Source organism: Corylus avellana, chromosome 6 (genome assembly GCF_965113065.1).
Source record: "Corylus avellana chromosome 6, dhCorAvel1.hap1.2, whole genome shotgun sequence".
In the NCBI taxonomy this organism is placed as follows: domain Eukaryota; kingdom Viridiplantae; phylum Streptophyta; class Magnoliopsida; order Fagales; family Betulaceae; genus Corylus; species Corylus avellana.
Window position 1 is genome coordinate 6433980 of NC_142495.1, and position 16313 is coordinate 6450292.

Consider the following 16313-nt stretch of genomic DNA (forward strand, 5'->3'; position numbering starts at 1 on the left):
CAGAAACACGGATTGATCCATAAAGCCCTGCTTCTCTTTGCATTCCATAGAGCGCGTGGTACAGGTAAGTTTCAGGCTGCCCATGACCAAAACATAGATTGAGAAACAAAGACAGAAACTGTGACATTCAAAGGAACAAACAAAAATGGAAAAACAGAGCCAATTGCAAGGGCTCTAACACCTACCCTATCAACTTTAAACTCGTATTTGAAGGTATCCCCACGCAATACTGGACATTGGGTCACCCCCTCTGTTCCAATCTGCAGCAAATCAAACAAAGGAGTATGCGTTGAAGTAAGTTATAATACATGAATACATGGATATGAATCTGTTTCAAGAAGGAAAATGAAAATTAAGCTGTATTTAGCTATCGGATTCCATGCCAATGGATTGCAAGGTTCCCTAGCATAAGGCTGTTCTTCACCTGCTTTCCCAGATGGACGTGCCCTACAATTTCCAGCCATTTATGATCCCAAAAATCTCAACTTTTGCTCGTGAACTAACCTGTGAGGCTGACAACATGTGCCGCAAGACTATTCCAATGGTGGTGGCTCTCACCGTCGCACTAGGCACTCAAGAAGAGGGGCTTCCACGGTCGGTTCATGCAAGTAAATCATTGTTAAAGTAATGAAGAAGACGAAGTGGATTCTAACGAAGAAGTGAGAAACAGTATGGACGGAAGTCTGATATGGTTGTCGTGGAAGAGATTTTTTTGAAAGCAAAACAGTGGGCTTTTTTTTTTCTTCTAAAAAGGACATTTTAGTAACTTAGCATCATTAAAACGACGTCGTTTTACATTTTTCATCCATTTTAACGGTGCAGACTAATGGAATGGTCAAATTGCAACTGATTGGTAGTTTGGTGGGCTACTTTATTACATTTTGAACATTGAGAGATTAAATTGCAAATGACTGATAGTTTGAGCGACCATTTTATATTTTTCTCTAAAATAAAACCCATAATATGTACTGTTAAAAAATTGATGATGACGTCGTATTTTAACTTCGTTTAACGGGTTAACGTCTAGTTCTGAAAACATCATGCGGACTTCCACAAAAAAAAAAAAAAACAATCCAACAACTCAAAGTTGGTCATTTAAGCACAGGTTCTATATAGCTCGGTTCTTGCTGATGTGCGCATTATTATAGTATGTATTTTATATGTTTAATTCATACTTTGTTAGGATTATTTTATATTTTATTTAATCTTATTATGTGATTTTTATTTTTTGTAGGTACCCCAAGAGTTTGGCAAATAAAGAAGAAAAATTGGTGAAATTAGATCCTACAACTCTGCAGTAAAATTTATTGTACTGATTTGGCTATAACTTGTTGCTCAAAATTTGGATTAAGGCAATGCCGAATGCGTTGGAAAGATTACTCAAAGAAGAACAATTTGTTATTTCACATTGAATACCAAATTTTGATGTATTGAAAGCCAAAATTGAGTGTGAAACAGAGCTAAAATATAAATTCAAGATTTGATAATAAAATTGGATCATAAATCACTTTATACATTTCTCACGTGGGAACAAAGCCCATGACATGTTGAACCACTTATACGGCTGAGTTGCTAATGTGTGAAAGCCGAATTGAACTTGGCAAAGAATTCAACCAGCCCATGCGAAAAAACAAAAAAAAACCAGAGAAAGAAGAAAAAAAGAAAGTCTTTCTCTCATCTTTACGTAGGACCCACAAGGATTCATGACAAACATTACAACAACAAAAAGCAAACCTTTTCAACTTGGTTCACGTGTTCCTGCTTGGAGTATTTATTTATTTTCTATGCGATATAAAAAAATCAGTTTGAATTCACCATTCATCCGAGTAATGCTATAAGTCTCTCTTATATTTTTTTTTAGTCCCTTTAATAATGATATAACTATTAAAATCTCTATTGAACTTGTGATTAATCATTTTAAACTTTTAATAGGATTATGGTTAAATAACCTTATAACATTGGAGTTTAATAGTCTTTTTATGTCGTATGAGACATTAAATTCTTACATATGTTAAATCGTCATTTGTCCTAAAAATTTAAGCTAATAGGAAGAAATTATTTAATAATTTAATCAACACTTTAACACTCACTCTCATGTATGGACTCAAATTTTTTTTTTTTTTTTGAAACGGGAATCTTTCGGAATTCATTGATAAAAGATCAAGAGCACAAAAGCTCTTTCTCAAACTCCATTTTTGATAAGCGAGACTCAACATGTGAAATATTTAATTGAAATGAATAATGAATGACGAAGAGCATCAGACCAGTTGATTTTTTCTAATGCAATATCAGTGATTTGATTTTTTTTAAAAAAGAGATAAGTGTATTAATTGTCACTTTATTTAAAAGTTTAAAATGACATAATACTATTTATACTTTTAAATTAAAAAAAAAATTAAACCATATAACAATTTATTTCTGTAATAAAACAAAATAAAATCTGTAGATTCAAATAATTCTTCTCGATTTGACACAAGTTTTCTATTCCTTTGTTGTACGTCTTCTTTTCAACCTTAACTTAGCCGACAAAGCTTAATTATTGTTCCATTAGATTATTAATTATTGGTCCACTATATATATAAGATAAGATAAGATAAGATAAGATTATGTAGTTGTAAAATAAAACTACATAATATGTATGTAAGAATTTGGGAGAAAATTATATAAACATAAAAGAAATACTAACCTCTGGCCATTGTTGTTTAAACACTTGAATTGAATACTTGTTGAATGTTTGCTGAATTCACAATCCCAGAACCCTCAATTCGCAATCCTAGAACCCTCACTTTGTTGGAGAGTTATAGATAAGGATTTTTGGCTTATATGTTTTTCACGTTAAAGATGTGATCAATGGATATCACAGGCTTGTCTTTTATATAGGCCAAGAATACCCCTATCCATTTATCTTACGTTGCTTCGTTCCATTAAGGGAGATAACACTTGGTGAAAATAAAACACATTTTCACCTTTAGTAGTTAACAGTACTTTAATTATCCAAAGTTTTTTGTTTAATAAAAGCTATATATAATATACTATATACATATAATATATGTGACATGTGGGCCACCTTAAGTCTCCTGATAGAAGATTAATTCTAATAATGTACTGTTAAAAAATTGATGATGACGTCGTCTTTTAACTTCATTTAAATGGGGTTAACGTCTAGTTTTGAAAACATCATGTGGACTTCCACAAAAAAAAAAAAAAAAAAAAAATCCAACAACTCAAAGTTGTTCATTTAAGAACAGGTTCTATATAGCTCGGTACTTGCTGATGTGCGCGTCACAGTATGTATTTTATATGTTTAATTCATACTTTGTTAGGATTATTTTATATTTTATTTAATCTTATTATGTGATTTTCATGTTTTGTAGGTACCCCAGGAGTTTGGCAAATAAAGAAGAAAAATTGGTGAAGTTAGATCTACAACTCCGCAATAAAATTTATTGTGCGTAATGTTTTGGCTATAACTTGCTCAAAATTCGGATTAAGGCAATGCCGAATGCTTTGGAAAGATTACTCAAAAAAGAACAATTTGTTATTAAATACCAAATTTTAAAGTATTGAAAGCCAAAATTGAGTGTGAAACAGAGCTAAAAAAATAAATTCAAGATTTGATAATAAAATTGGATCATAAATCACTTTAAACATTTCTCACGTGGGAACAAAGCCCATGACATGTTGAACCACTTATACGGCTGAGTTGCTAATGTGTGAAAGCCGAATTGAACTTGGCAAAGAATTCAACCAGCCCATGTAATATTTAGTCGTAATTAAACACAACTTCCATTTGAAAAACAAGAGGAATCCTTCAGAAACTGCATACTGATATTACAATGCCATCAGAAGCTGCATTGGCTGCCTTATCTCAGTAATTAGGCAAAAGAGCTACTAGAGTGTGTAAGTATATTCCCTACACCACCTTACTACTATATGGGTGTTCATCATATGATACCATTCTTGTTGAACTCCATAATAAACGTATTATAGACTTGACAATTGAAACCAATGCTCTTAAATCCAGCTGCATATATCAATTCAAATAATTCATGTTGCTGTCGCTCCCTTCCTCCCGGTTTTTGAATCATCATATGCATATCAAGTAGGGATTTAACCTTTGCATAAGTGGTAATCTCTGGATAAATTGGAAGAACTTGCACCATAGCAAGAACCTTTCCATCATATGGAAGAGCGCTATAGCAGTTCTTCAATATCTTCACGCAGTCATCGTCGCCCCAATCATTGAGTATCCACTATCAAAGATAAATAATCTCACGGTTAGTATTTGAATTCTAAAAAATAGATTTATCGCCTTTCTTAAGCACAGAGTATTATTGACAAAGCATATAATGCTGAGAAGCATTAAAATAATGTTAAAAATCAAAGGCAAATTATACTTTACCACCTAGAGTATCAACTTTGTAGCAACGTCTCCACCGAACTTTCAATTTGTGCAACCTCTAAATTAGGCTCAAATGTTACAAAAATGAGAAAGATGAATAAATATACCCCTTTATCACACATTCCCCCATTCTAGCAAACCAAATACCATCATGTCAAAACAACAAATCCCATGAATGCCACCCTTGAGATAAACAGGCAGAGTTTTTTTTTTTTTTTTTTTTTTTTTTTTTTTTTCTTTAGTATAAACATCATGTATGTAGAAAAATAAAAAATAAAAAAGATTAAACAGCTTGCAAAAATTAACCAAGTTTCTTATATCTCTTCCGTATCTTTCTCAGCTTCAAATGTGGGTAACAAAAAGAAGTGACGTAGTTATTAGTCATTCTTCAAGCTCAAGGATAGGAGAAAACATCCTGGAGACATTGTATTTGGGAGACATTTTGGTTCCTGACAATCGAATGGTAGTCCTACTAACAATAAATAATCTTGCCAAAGTATTCTGGTAAACCCATAAGAGATGCAAACACCAATTTTATAACAATGCCTTCCAATCTGTTAACGAGGATTTCAATAATTTTTTTCATTTCCAGTATTTAAGATCCAATTTAGATGGTGAGAGACAAAAGTGAAACAATTTTCTCAAATTATGGGGCCAATCACCAATATTGAAAAGCGTAGTTTCAACAAAGTTTACAGAAATTGTTGATAGTGCTTAAAAGACACAGGACGTCGTTATTGCATTGTTGCAGTAATGCCATTAGAACATCAATCAGATGGGCAGTCAAACAATCATTTTCCATGCTACAAATTTATTTGCTAAATGTTTCTAAGCGAAAGAAAAAAATGAACCTCAAGTCAAAAATAAATGTAAGGAACAATGCCAGAAAGATACAAAATTGAAAAATTACCTTCAAAATTATGGCATCTCCTTTTGGAACACTTTCGAACATATCTCCAGCTACATGTTTTACACCTGCAAGATAAATTAACACCCCCTTTAATCTACAGATTCTGTCAAACAATCGCGAACAGCTGTTTAGACTCCCAAAAGTACAACCATTCATTAGCAATTCATGTATGGTAAGATTTGGTTAACTGGATCTAGCTAATCAACCTCCATAGTATTAGTCTCCACAAGATTTTAGCCTTCTCTCTAATAACTTAAAACATTTTATTTTTTTGTGGCATGACATGGTACATGGGAAGTGATAATATGAAGGTTACAGAGACCATCTACTTTAAACTTAGAAAAGTTTTTTTGTGGCATCTCTCCCTCCCTCTCACTCTCTCCTATCTACTTCAACATAAAAACATTGTTTCTTGCTTGGAAATTAACATTATGAAGGTTGAAGAGATCATCTACTTTAACTTAGAAACAGGTTTTTTTTTTCTTTTGGGGGGGGGGGGGGGGGGGGGAATTGAATCATACATGGGCGTTGAGAATATGAAGGCTGCAGATATCATCAGAACAATAGAGATGTGGCAAACTGCACTTAAAACAGCTGAAGTGGGAAAACATTTGATTCATTGCATATCCAACGATTTTTTTTATCATTTTAATCCCAAAATCTGATAAGGCAATTTAACGAATTCAGAAATTACCATTGGGAGAAACAACACAATATCTTAAACAATATTATTTAAAAAAAAAATGTACTTAATGAACAGACAACATACCAGGATAGGGTGGGGCATGTTGTATAACATGAGGCATGTCGAAATTAATGCCCTTAATTTTGGGGTATTTTGAAATGATTAAGCTAAGGGCCACTCCTATTCCACCACCAACGTCAACGATCTGCTTGAGATTCTCAAAACCATCATAGGACTCGAGCATCTTCTTAACGAGTAAGGTAGTGTGGTTGAACATCGCTGTGTTGAAAACTTGACTGAACCTAGGGTCCCTGCTAGCGTATTCATAGCCGTGCATTCCATGGACCCTGTTAAATGGAACTCCGCCTTCAAGAACTGCATCCTTCACTTGAGACCTAACATTCAATTTAGAGAATAATATCATAATACTATTAGAGTAAAATCAAGGAAAATTAATAAATGTTTGGTTTCCTGACAAAGTCCTCTGAAGATGATGATTTCGTTCGTGGGTTTTCCCTTAATAGAGGCAAATGTGTTGTGGATTCAAGTAATTTTTCTTGGAAACTTCCTCGAATTTTCCATTACAATATAAAGGTTCGGGCTACTTAGGACTTTTATGAGTCAAAAATGATATTTTTATTACACTATAGCATTTTTCTGGTTAAAAAGGAACTACTTTGAAACATATTATGTCAAGAAAGAAATGAATATAATAAATGGCGTGAATAGTAAAGAAAATTTAAGGGCATCTGGTTCTGGGCTGAATAGTTTGTGGTTGCATAAGGATTGCGGGCACTATTTATCAAAGCTGGATCGTGTTTTGGCTTAACAAACAATTGCGTGCTGTTCCTTTTTCCGTCGTCCGAACAGAGTTAAAAGGGTCTGGTCGACACACAGTAAGAGAGAAGGGAAGCGCCCTTGTGCGCAAGCAGGACACACTCTTAAGGTAATTCACTTGTTTATATGTGTATATGTATATCTATATATATGTTCATTCCTTCGGTTGATTTAGTTCGCTAAATTTAATGAATTTTCTGGGGCTGCATTGACCCCGACGGGTTTGCACCCATACTTAAATGCATTACCAACAAGGATATCATTTTTGTTTTGGGTACTACTTTGATGCTTCTTTGCTTTGCTGAGGAAATATGATGGAAAAGAAAAGAAAAGTTGCGTGTGAATTTCAGTTTCATTGCGAATAAATGATGATATATATAATGAATTTTAGTTTCATTGCAAACACCAATTTTAGAATGCAGGAATCATTAAAAAGAAAAGAAACGAAAGAGGAATAAAATAATAAGACTAACCAACTATCCAAGTAAACCTTGTCATGAATCAAGGCCATCAAGGGCGCCAAGGAAACCCCATCTTGATTGCGCACGAAGTGTTTGGACACCGGACCCAAACAGTAGGACCTATGGAAAGGATGATCATCGCTGTCATCGTTAGCACCCACAGAGCAACCAAGCACGCAGTGGTGAACCAGTAGGCCGCAGATGCGGTCCAGCATGGCGGGTGCGTCGGGGTTCTTGGAGGGCATCTGGGCCGCGATCTCCGCAGCGGAGAGCTTGGCACCAGGGCCCGCATTTGCCAAGATGTCGAAAACGCCGAGCTCGATGGCTGCGTGCATAGCCATGGGCAGCGCTGACCCGCACGCCAGTTCCATCGCATGGGAGAAGACTTCATCTTCTTCTTCTTTTTGTTTGCGTTGTTTGTGCGTTTCGGTCTCCATTGATTCTTGGGCATCAGCTGATGAAGACGATGCACTGACCCGCGCTTGCTCTTGCTTTTGCTTTGCCTTGAGGCGTCTGTTTTCGGCCATGGGGTTTTGGCCCCTGCTTGGGTTTAAATTGTTTGGTTAATTTCATACTACTTTAATAGGCATTTTGTTTTACTAGAGATTTGTCAAAGTTTTTTTTTTTTTTTTTTTCCCTTCTAATCTGTCAACGATGATTTACAATATATAAATATATATTATAGTGTGTTATAGTGTGTATTTTATATGTTTAATTCATACTTTCTTATGATTATTTTATATTTTATTTAGTCTTATAATGTGATTAGGTATCTCATGAGTTTGGCAAATAAAAAAGAAAAATTGTTCAAATTAAATTAAGAAAGCCAAGGTTGATCTTACAACTTGGCAATAAAAATTGTTGTACTGTTTTGGCTTTAACTTCTAGCTCAAAATTCAAATTAAGGCACTAGTTCTATCGGCTGGAATTACGCCTTATGAAACAGAGGTCACTAGTTTAAATCTCTCTCATCTTCTTGTGCGGACCTGGAAAAGAAAAGAAAAAAACAAAAACGGATTAAGGCAATAATACCTGATATATGCCAGCTTGATTTAAGAGCATTGGTTTCAGATGTGATGCCTATAATACCTGGATTATGGAGCTCAATAAGAATGATATCATATGATGACATCCATATAGTAGTAAGGTGGTGTAGGGAATATAGCTTTTGTAGGAGCTTACACACTCTAGTAGCTCTGTTGCCTAATTACTGAGTTAAGGCAACCAATGCAGCTTCTGATGGCATTGTAATATCACTATGCAGGATTCCTCTAGTTTTTCAAATGAAAGTTGTGTTTACGACTGAATATTCTATTAGATTTGCATTGTAATGAAATTGAAGTTTATAAACTATTAGATTTAAAATGAAATGTAATAATTAACAATTAGAAAATTTACAATTTCTCTCCAATTGGAGAGGATCTCAATCTGTGGTGGCAGTGGGCTGATGTGTTGGAGAAAAGCAGAGTGATAAAAATGAAAAATAAGGGTTTGGGTTTAACAATAAGTTGGTATAATCTAATGCATTCAAACTTTTTTTCAAATTTGGAATAAGCTTAGTTGTCACTCATTTAGTGGTGGGCATAAAATGTGACTTTTGTGCAATCTCCACATATACGTTATTCTTTTAAGACTAACAAATTGCTCTCTTGAGCCTTGGATGCTACATGCCTGCAGTTTTCGCGATTTCTTTAGTCCATTTTTTTTTAACATTTTTATAATTAATATGAAAAAAAAAGCCTAAATTAGAATACTTTGAAAAATAAATTTTTAATTGTGGAGTAAGGTCGTGTATTTTTATTGGGTCAAAAACCCATACGAGGATTTATGGTCTTCGCAGAGTCTTCTTCTTTTTCTTTTTTGGTGCAAAAGTTGCGCAATAATGCACCTGGCTCCACCATTGATTATTGATCCATCACTATATATAACACGGCTACTACATCTTTAGAAAAGAAGCTTTCTGTCTAATCCCTAATTGGTTTGCATGCATTCTGTCTAGTGTCTGCTAGCTGGTCACGATTTTTCTTTTGGTTTCTTGGCAACCAAGCCACTTATAGGCTTGGGCGAATATTAATGAGAAAAGAACTTTTTGAAATTTTTGTAAAGAGACTAATTACTTCATACAGAATCTTAGAAATAGTTCTCCAAATGTTAATTCCAAATAAATTATGTTCATCTAATATATTCCTCATGTATCTTGGATTTGGATTTCTAATAATTAATAGATCAGATTGCTAGTAATTTAAATGCCCAATGGTGAGAAGTCTCCTATAAAAGTCGTCTCACAATTATTCATCTCAATTGTTCACAATGGATACAAATAATTGTTAGATATCCTAATTGTCTATTCCTAATTGTGCGTGACAATATGATATCAATTACCTTTTCCTAAAGTAATTTCTCCATCGTATAATTTTATACATACTGTTTCTTAATTTTCAATTGCTTATGTAGCTGGGAATCACTTGTAGAAACAGTGTCAAGCTAAAATGCAGTACCAACCCTCATGGCCGACAAAAGTAGAGCAATTGAAATTTGAAAAGCAACTTCCATATAACCACTCAAAACTCTAATTCAGAAGTTATTATATATTTTTTACTTTATCACATATAATCATTCGATCCACTTTTTCTTTTTACTTTATGTTGCCTTTTTGTGTGAAAGCCAAATTGAACATGGCAAAGAATTCAACCCCCCCAGGGAAGAAAAAAAAAAGAAAAAGTCTTTACGTAGGGCCCACAAGGATTCATGATAGGCATTAAAAAAATAAAAACCTTTTCAACTTGGTTCGCGTAGCTGCTTTAAAAAAATGGATTCGGCTTATATGCGGTGGTAAGACAAACTACCTCTTACACTACCACATAGATGCGGTTATCCAGAGCTAAAATTGTTTGGTGAAGTTTTGGAAAGGGAAAATCTAAAATTGCACGGGAAGGGAAAAATATATATATCTTTTTTAAAAAATAATAAACAATTATTTATGAATTAAAAATATATATAAAAAACTAATAATTAAAACAATGGCAAATGTATAATAAGTCCATGAGTCAATCCGTCAAAATTAAAAAATTCTTAAGTTTTTTTTCTCAAAAATTCACTCCATGAATTAATCGAAATGCTAATAAAATTCCTACCATCAAAATTTTTTAACTGTCGTTAGATTGGTTGAAACGCATCGTTTTAAGGAAGGCCACATCAGTCGAATTTTTTGATCATACGACAAATAGGATCAAAACTCCCAAATCGTGAAGTTAGGGATTTCTTCTTCCTCGACGAAACTCAAGGCCACGACCCACGGTTCTCCCCCCTGCGACACACGGTTCTCCCCCAGCCCCAATCTGCCGTCGTCGGCATCCTAAACGGCCAACCCCCAGTCCGGCGTCCAAAGACTTCCATAACCGGCCAGTCATCTTCTTCTCCGATAAACCATTTCCCAACGACTTAAGGTTCTCCCCCCGCCCTAATCGACGGCAATCTTTCAGTTCGTCTAGCTAGGGTTCCGGCTAATCAGAAGGTAATTTTCTGTAATTTGTTTTTAGGTTTTGTTGGATTTCATGAAATTGTTGGGGGTTTTAATTTGATGGAAATATGGATCTGGTTTTGTTGATGGAATTTTTCCAATACTGAACCCCATTGATGAAATAGACACCTTCTCTTGCTATGGACATAACAGTACCTCTCTTCTGTTTTTTTTTTTTTTTTTTTTTTTTTTTTTTTTTTTCATAGAGTATATATGCTAACTTCTACTTTAAGAAATAATAAATAGTTATCTTTAAAGAAATATGTGTATGCTACAAGCTTTATGTGATAGCTTTAAACAACTAAGAAAACAAGGTCCCTTTTCTTATTAATTGCTAGATTATAGTGACATAGGAAGATGATGAATCTACAGAATACTGCAGAACAACATAATTCTTTGCCCATAATGGTATCATCACCTTCTCTGGCAATTTTTATCCGCCAGCCCATCGGTCTCCATTATGATGAATATACCTAACTTACTACCGAAACTAATTTGTCATTCGTTTATAATAAAATTATAGTGCATGCAAAAAGCATATGAATAAAACAATGCTGAGAATAGACCGAAAAGAACAGCTCCATTATTGCCCTGATGAATAAACATTGGTAGTTCCAAAAAAAGCCTGAACCGATCAGGAATTATGGATATGATTTATTCTTATTCTTACAGTTTGGATAATCTACATAATATACCGAATGGGCTCTATGTACATTTACATGCTATGGACATAACAATACGTTGTTGTAATTTCTAGCCTCTTATTTGTTAGACTGCTTAATGATGAAAGGGGATTAGGTTATCATCGTATGAACCTTGTGATATGAATCTAAATATTTATTCGACATTTTAGTTTTATTATAGTCTATTTAAAGCACTTGCAGTTTATTAAATGATATGAGAATAATTTATTTTTGGCAAGCTTGATTATATTTTTCTTTTCTGAGCTTGACTATTCTCTCCCATGTTAGGTATATATTGTTAGGTTTAGATAATAAGATGAACAGGAAGAAAAAAAATTTCGGGGAAGGAGACAATGAAGATGAATTCTACACTGGGAAGCTGAAAAAGGTTTGTAAATTTTATTTTGTGAAACACATAAGGGAACTGTGATTACTGCTAATGATTTACGGTTTCACTGTAGAATGAACAGTTAATGTCATCGGCATCTGTAATATCTTTGGCCAAAGAGGATATGGAACCTGTACAATATAGGTGCGGTCTTACAACCCTAATTATAACATCCACAATCACAGAGCAACCAAGCACGCAGTGGTACACCAGTAAGCCGCGGATGCGTTCCAGCATGTAGGGTGCGTCGGGGTTCTTGGTGGGCATCTGGCCGTGATCTCCGCAGCGGAGAGCTCAGCACCAGGGCCCGCATTGGCCAAGATGTCGAAAATGCCGAGCTCGATGGCTGCCTGCATGGACATGGGCAGCACATGGGAGAAGATTTCATTTTCATCTTCTTCTTGTTTTGGTTGGAGTTGTGCGGGGCTTCTGGTTGCCATTGATTTTTGTTGTTCAGCTGAACAAGACGATGCACTACCCTGAATTTGCTCTTGCTTTTGCTAATTTGCCTTCTAGCGCCTATACGGTCTTGGCTTATTTAAAAAATCTTCTTTTTTTTTTTTTTTTATGCGATATAAAAAAGATCAGTTAATTTGTTTTTAGGTAACAAAGATGAATTAGTTAAACATTATAAATCTTGATGAATCGGTTAACAAAGATGAATCAGTTAATTTGTTTTTCTTTTAACTATTTTACTTACTTTCTTCGTCACTTCAATCTCTCCACACTAAACTCCTTTTTTTTTTTTTTTTTTTTTCTTTCACTTTTATGAAGGATTACGATATAACTATCATATAATTATTATGATAACGTTACAATAAAAATCAGCACTTATTAAATTAAAATAACGTAAAAACATGAAAATAAAATTTATGATAACGTTACAATAAAAATCAGCACTTATTAAATTAAAATAACGTAAAAACATGAAAATAAAATTTGATTACAAATTACAATGCAAATCTAATAGAAATATTTAGGCGTAACACAAGTTTCATTGGAAAAACTAAAGGAATCCTTCAGAAGCTGCATATTGATATTACTTACAATATTACCATCAGAAGCTGCATTAGTTGGCTTTATCTAAGTAATTAGGCAAAAGAGCTTCTCACTACAAAAAAATGGGTTACTTAGTTACAGTAGTTTAGTAACGGGTCAATAGGGTTGGCGCGTTACTAACATTTAGTAACGTGTGTTTAGTAACGTGTCTGGCGTGTTAAGAAATTGGGTGTTGTTAATCCAGTTTAGTAACGTGTCAATATTGACACGTTACTATTTAGTAACGTGTTAGTACTGACACGTTACTAATAGTTTTAGTAATGTGTCAGGACACGTTACTAAACTATTAGTAACGTGTCAAAACTGACATGTTGCTAAATATTAGTAACGTGTCAGTTTTGACACGTTACTATTTCGTGCAGGAAATAAATAAATAAATATATATATATATATTTATAATAAATTTCTCTGAAATATATTTATTTGTACACCTGATAACATCAACATACATTTCTCAACAAACAGATATCTGATACATCCATTTGGATGTATTTCTCAACATACATCAATTTCTCAACAGCAATTGCTATTAACATACATCCATTTCTCAAGTCGTATCCGAACATTGTCCACAACATATATATCCATTTGTATGTAATGTCAACATTGTTAATAAACAAGTAATTCCAACTATATATATATACATTAACAAAACCTTAAACATACAACTTAAGTGAATCGCGAATACATTACATACAAACACCCCAACAAAAAATCTCGTGAACACCATCACGACGGGTCGACTTCTTTGCACTCACTGCAAATGATTAAACAACAATCAGTCAGCAAACAAACACTCGAACAATCAATCAGGAATCATCAAGTCCTAAGCGATTAGCAACGTCAAAGTATACGAAAGTCATACTCAACAATATGTAGGTTTAGTGACGTGTATAAACGGATGATAAACAACTTCAACGTTATTTCTACACTGCCAACACACACTTCAGGGCATATACATAGTTTCAATGATAATCCATTCAAAATGTGAAAATGATTTGAAATTACGAAGCATATATATGATCTACTCGTATCCAGCATTTCCACAATCACAACACATATTAATTTGTATTCCTAATTTTCAAGTATTTTGAGTTAAGCATATACGCTATTTATGAATATTTAATAATAACTTGTTTGAAATAAGTCATATGTATACGTACGGGCTTGCTGAACCAATGATACAATGTCTTGATAAGCGAGACTTTTGTCCACTCGGGGTCCGTTGTGGGTTTTCGTTTTGATTGCCGTCATCAGCTTCTAGCCTTATGTCATCTACACATTACAGTGTAAATGTGTTATACACATGCATGTGTTCCAAAAACATACGAACAAAGTGTGATTACCAAACAAATTTACTAACTGTTAAAATGATAATCATTTCAGAAGTTGATCGTATTACTTAAAGAGAAACAAAAACTAATATAGTTTTACCCAATCGGCTAGCTACCGAGGACCTTACAATCACATGGACTGGGGAGTCTAAGTCGTGTGGAGCTCTAACATTATTGGTCACCTCCAGCTCGGAGACATGCCTCGAGCCCTCAACGTGCACACGAACTTGGGCCTCACACGCCGCCATCTGCTGAGCAATTTGTGTAGCCATCTGCGCAGCCATCTGTGTGGTAACCTGCTAGGTCACCTCTGCGGTAACCTACTGGGTCACCTCCGCAGTAATCTCAGCCCTCTGCTAGGTCAAATGTGCAGCCATATGTATCCTGTGTTGCTTTCTTTCAACTTCGAATGCTCTTTCAATCATTTGCGGGACATTCGAGCTTTTGGGGTTCTGTGAGGATGGTTTATAACAAGAGTGGATGTAGCCGTGCGCAGGGAGAATATTCTTACTAACCCCCCGAACATGACCAGCATATTTAGGCTTAGAGTTGTGCGCCTGGGCGTATGCATCGTTCGGTGCCCACCGAATAGTCCCATGATGAGCGTCTATCAACTCTGCAGGATCGTTTTCCAATAGCTCCTCCATCCTCACCTTTATGTTACATTACATCCAATCATTATTATTTATGTGTTAATCATAAATGAGTTTTCTATACGCAAATACAAATAAAAAGATAAATGGTGTAAACAACATACAACTCTCTCTTCGACCTCCCGATTTAGGTAGGTACCGTCTTTCATTCGGTCGGTTTTGATGTAAGCTTGCGCTCGCGTAAGACCCTTGCCCGTAGTAATTAGCTGGAATTAAAAACCCACAACACAAACATATGTTAGTATGTATATTAAATTAATAATGACATAGATATTTATATAAATGGTAAATGACAAACATACCTCCTCATTGCATAACCTTGCCAAACTCTTCGAGCCGGTGCAATGTGGTGTCTTATTCCTGGCTCGTATTTCTCTCATATGCTGAGCATAGTCCTACGCGTACACAACATATATATGTTATTAATATGTGAGCCATCTTAAGAATATATATAATTACTAAAACTACACAATTGACATTAACTTAGTGACCTACTTGATACGTTGGATCGCACCATTTCTCCAACAATGTATCCACATCTGCGCGGTTGTACCCTACAAGGAGCTGGCACGTCCTCTGCTTCACTGTCGCAGGCGTGTCACCGCGCTGAATAAGGAGTTTCTTTCTCAAGTCATGTCTCCAACGCCTCAGCTTGTCGCCCATGTCACAAAATGCATCCTTCTTGATCGCCGCAATGTCCAAGCTAGGCAGGATATAGAACTGCGTCTGCATAAGTTTGAAATTGAGAAATTATGAACCCTACATTATACTTTCCCCATCAACTAATCATTTCACAAAATAAGTAAAATAGCTGCTATATACATATGATTGTAAATTAAAAATATCGTAACATTTCCCATAAGATCAATGAGCTCCATAAATCTTCCTTCGTGTTGTCGGGTACCTTCAACCAGTCGTTGGATATCCTAAGGAAAGCCCCGCTCCTAACAGTCTTGCCCATCACCCCTCTAAATTTTGACCCGCTTTGTCCTATTAGCTGCCACAATCCATTATACTCCATCATGATCCTTTTCCCGAAGGGGATGTCCCACACCTTGCGTGACTCATTTATATACAACACTTCAATTTTATTCTGTGAATCTGCATTGATGTTTAACACACAAAAAAATGATTAGTACCGACATTAATTGGAAGTGAATGCTTATATATAGAATAATATCCATAAACAAATACATATAATTTCAACATTGACTAGAATACATACCTATCGTCCGAACCTCTCTGACACCCAACACTTGCCCAGCAAGTCCAGCGAGCTGGCTGTCCACTCGGTTATCTGTCTCATCCTCCATGTCGTCATCGGCCTGCATATCACTATCATCCATGTATGCGCTGCTGTGTTGTGGCCGATCAAAATAGC

The 16313-nt window shown here is 35.0% G+C and overlaps 1 protein-coding gene across 1 annotated transcript; it reads right to left on the reverse strand.

Moving 5' to 3' along the window:
- Nucleotides 1-3712: 3712 nt before the first annotated feature.
- LOC132186918 (isoflavone 3'-O-methyltransferase 4) lies at nucleotides 3713-7827 on the reverse strand. Its single transcript, XM_088517385.1, has 4 exons — nucleotides 7308-7827; nucleotides 6082-6392; nucleotides 5313-5377; nucleotides 3713-4253 (listed from the first exon to the last, which is right to left on the reverse strand). The coding sequence occupies exons 1-4, from the start codon at nucleotides 7820-7822 to the stop codon at nucleotides 3945-3947; spliced, it is 1200 nt and encodes a 399-aa protein (XP_088373511.1). The 5' UTR covers nucleotides 7823-7827; the 3' UTR covers nucleotides 3713-3944.
- Between the last annotated feature and the right edge of the window lie 8486 nt (nucleotides 7828-16313).

Excerpts from the sequence above, each read along its gene's own strand:
- LOC132186918 (XM_088517385.1), bottom strand. The coding sequence starts at position 7,822 with ATGGCCGAAAACAGACGCCTCAAGGCAAAGCAAAAGCAAGAGCAAGCG. Across the intron at positions 6,393-7,307 it reads AAGGTTTACTTGGATAGTTG|GTCTCAAGTGAAGGATGCAG; the intron begins GTTAGTCTTATT and ends ATTGAATGTTAG. Across the intron at positions 4,254-5,312 it reads GAGATGCCATAATTTTGAAG|TGGATACTCAATGATTGGGG; the intron begins GTAATTTTTCAA and ends TATCTTTGATAG.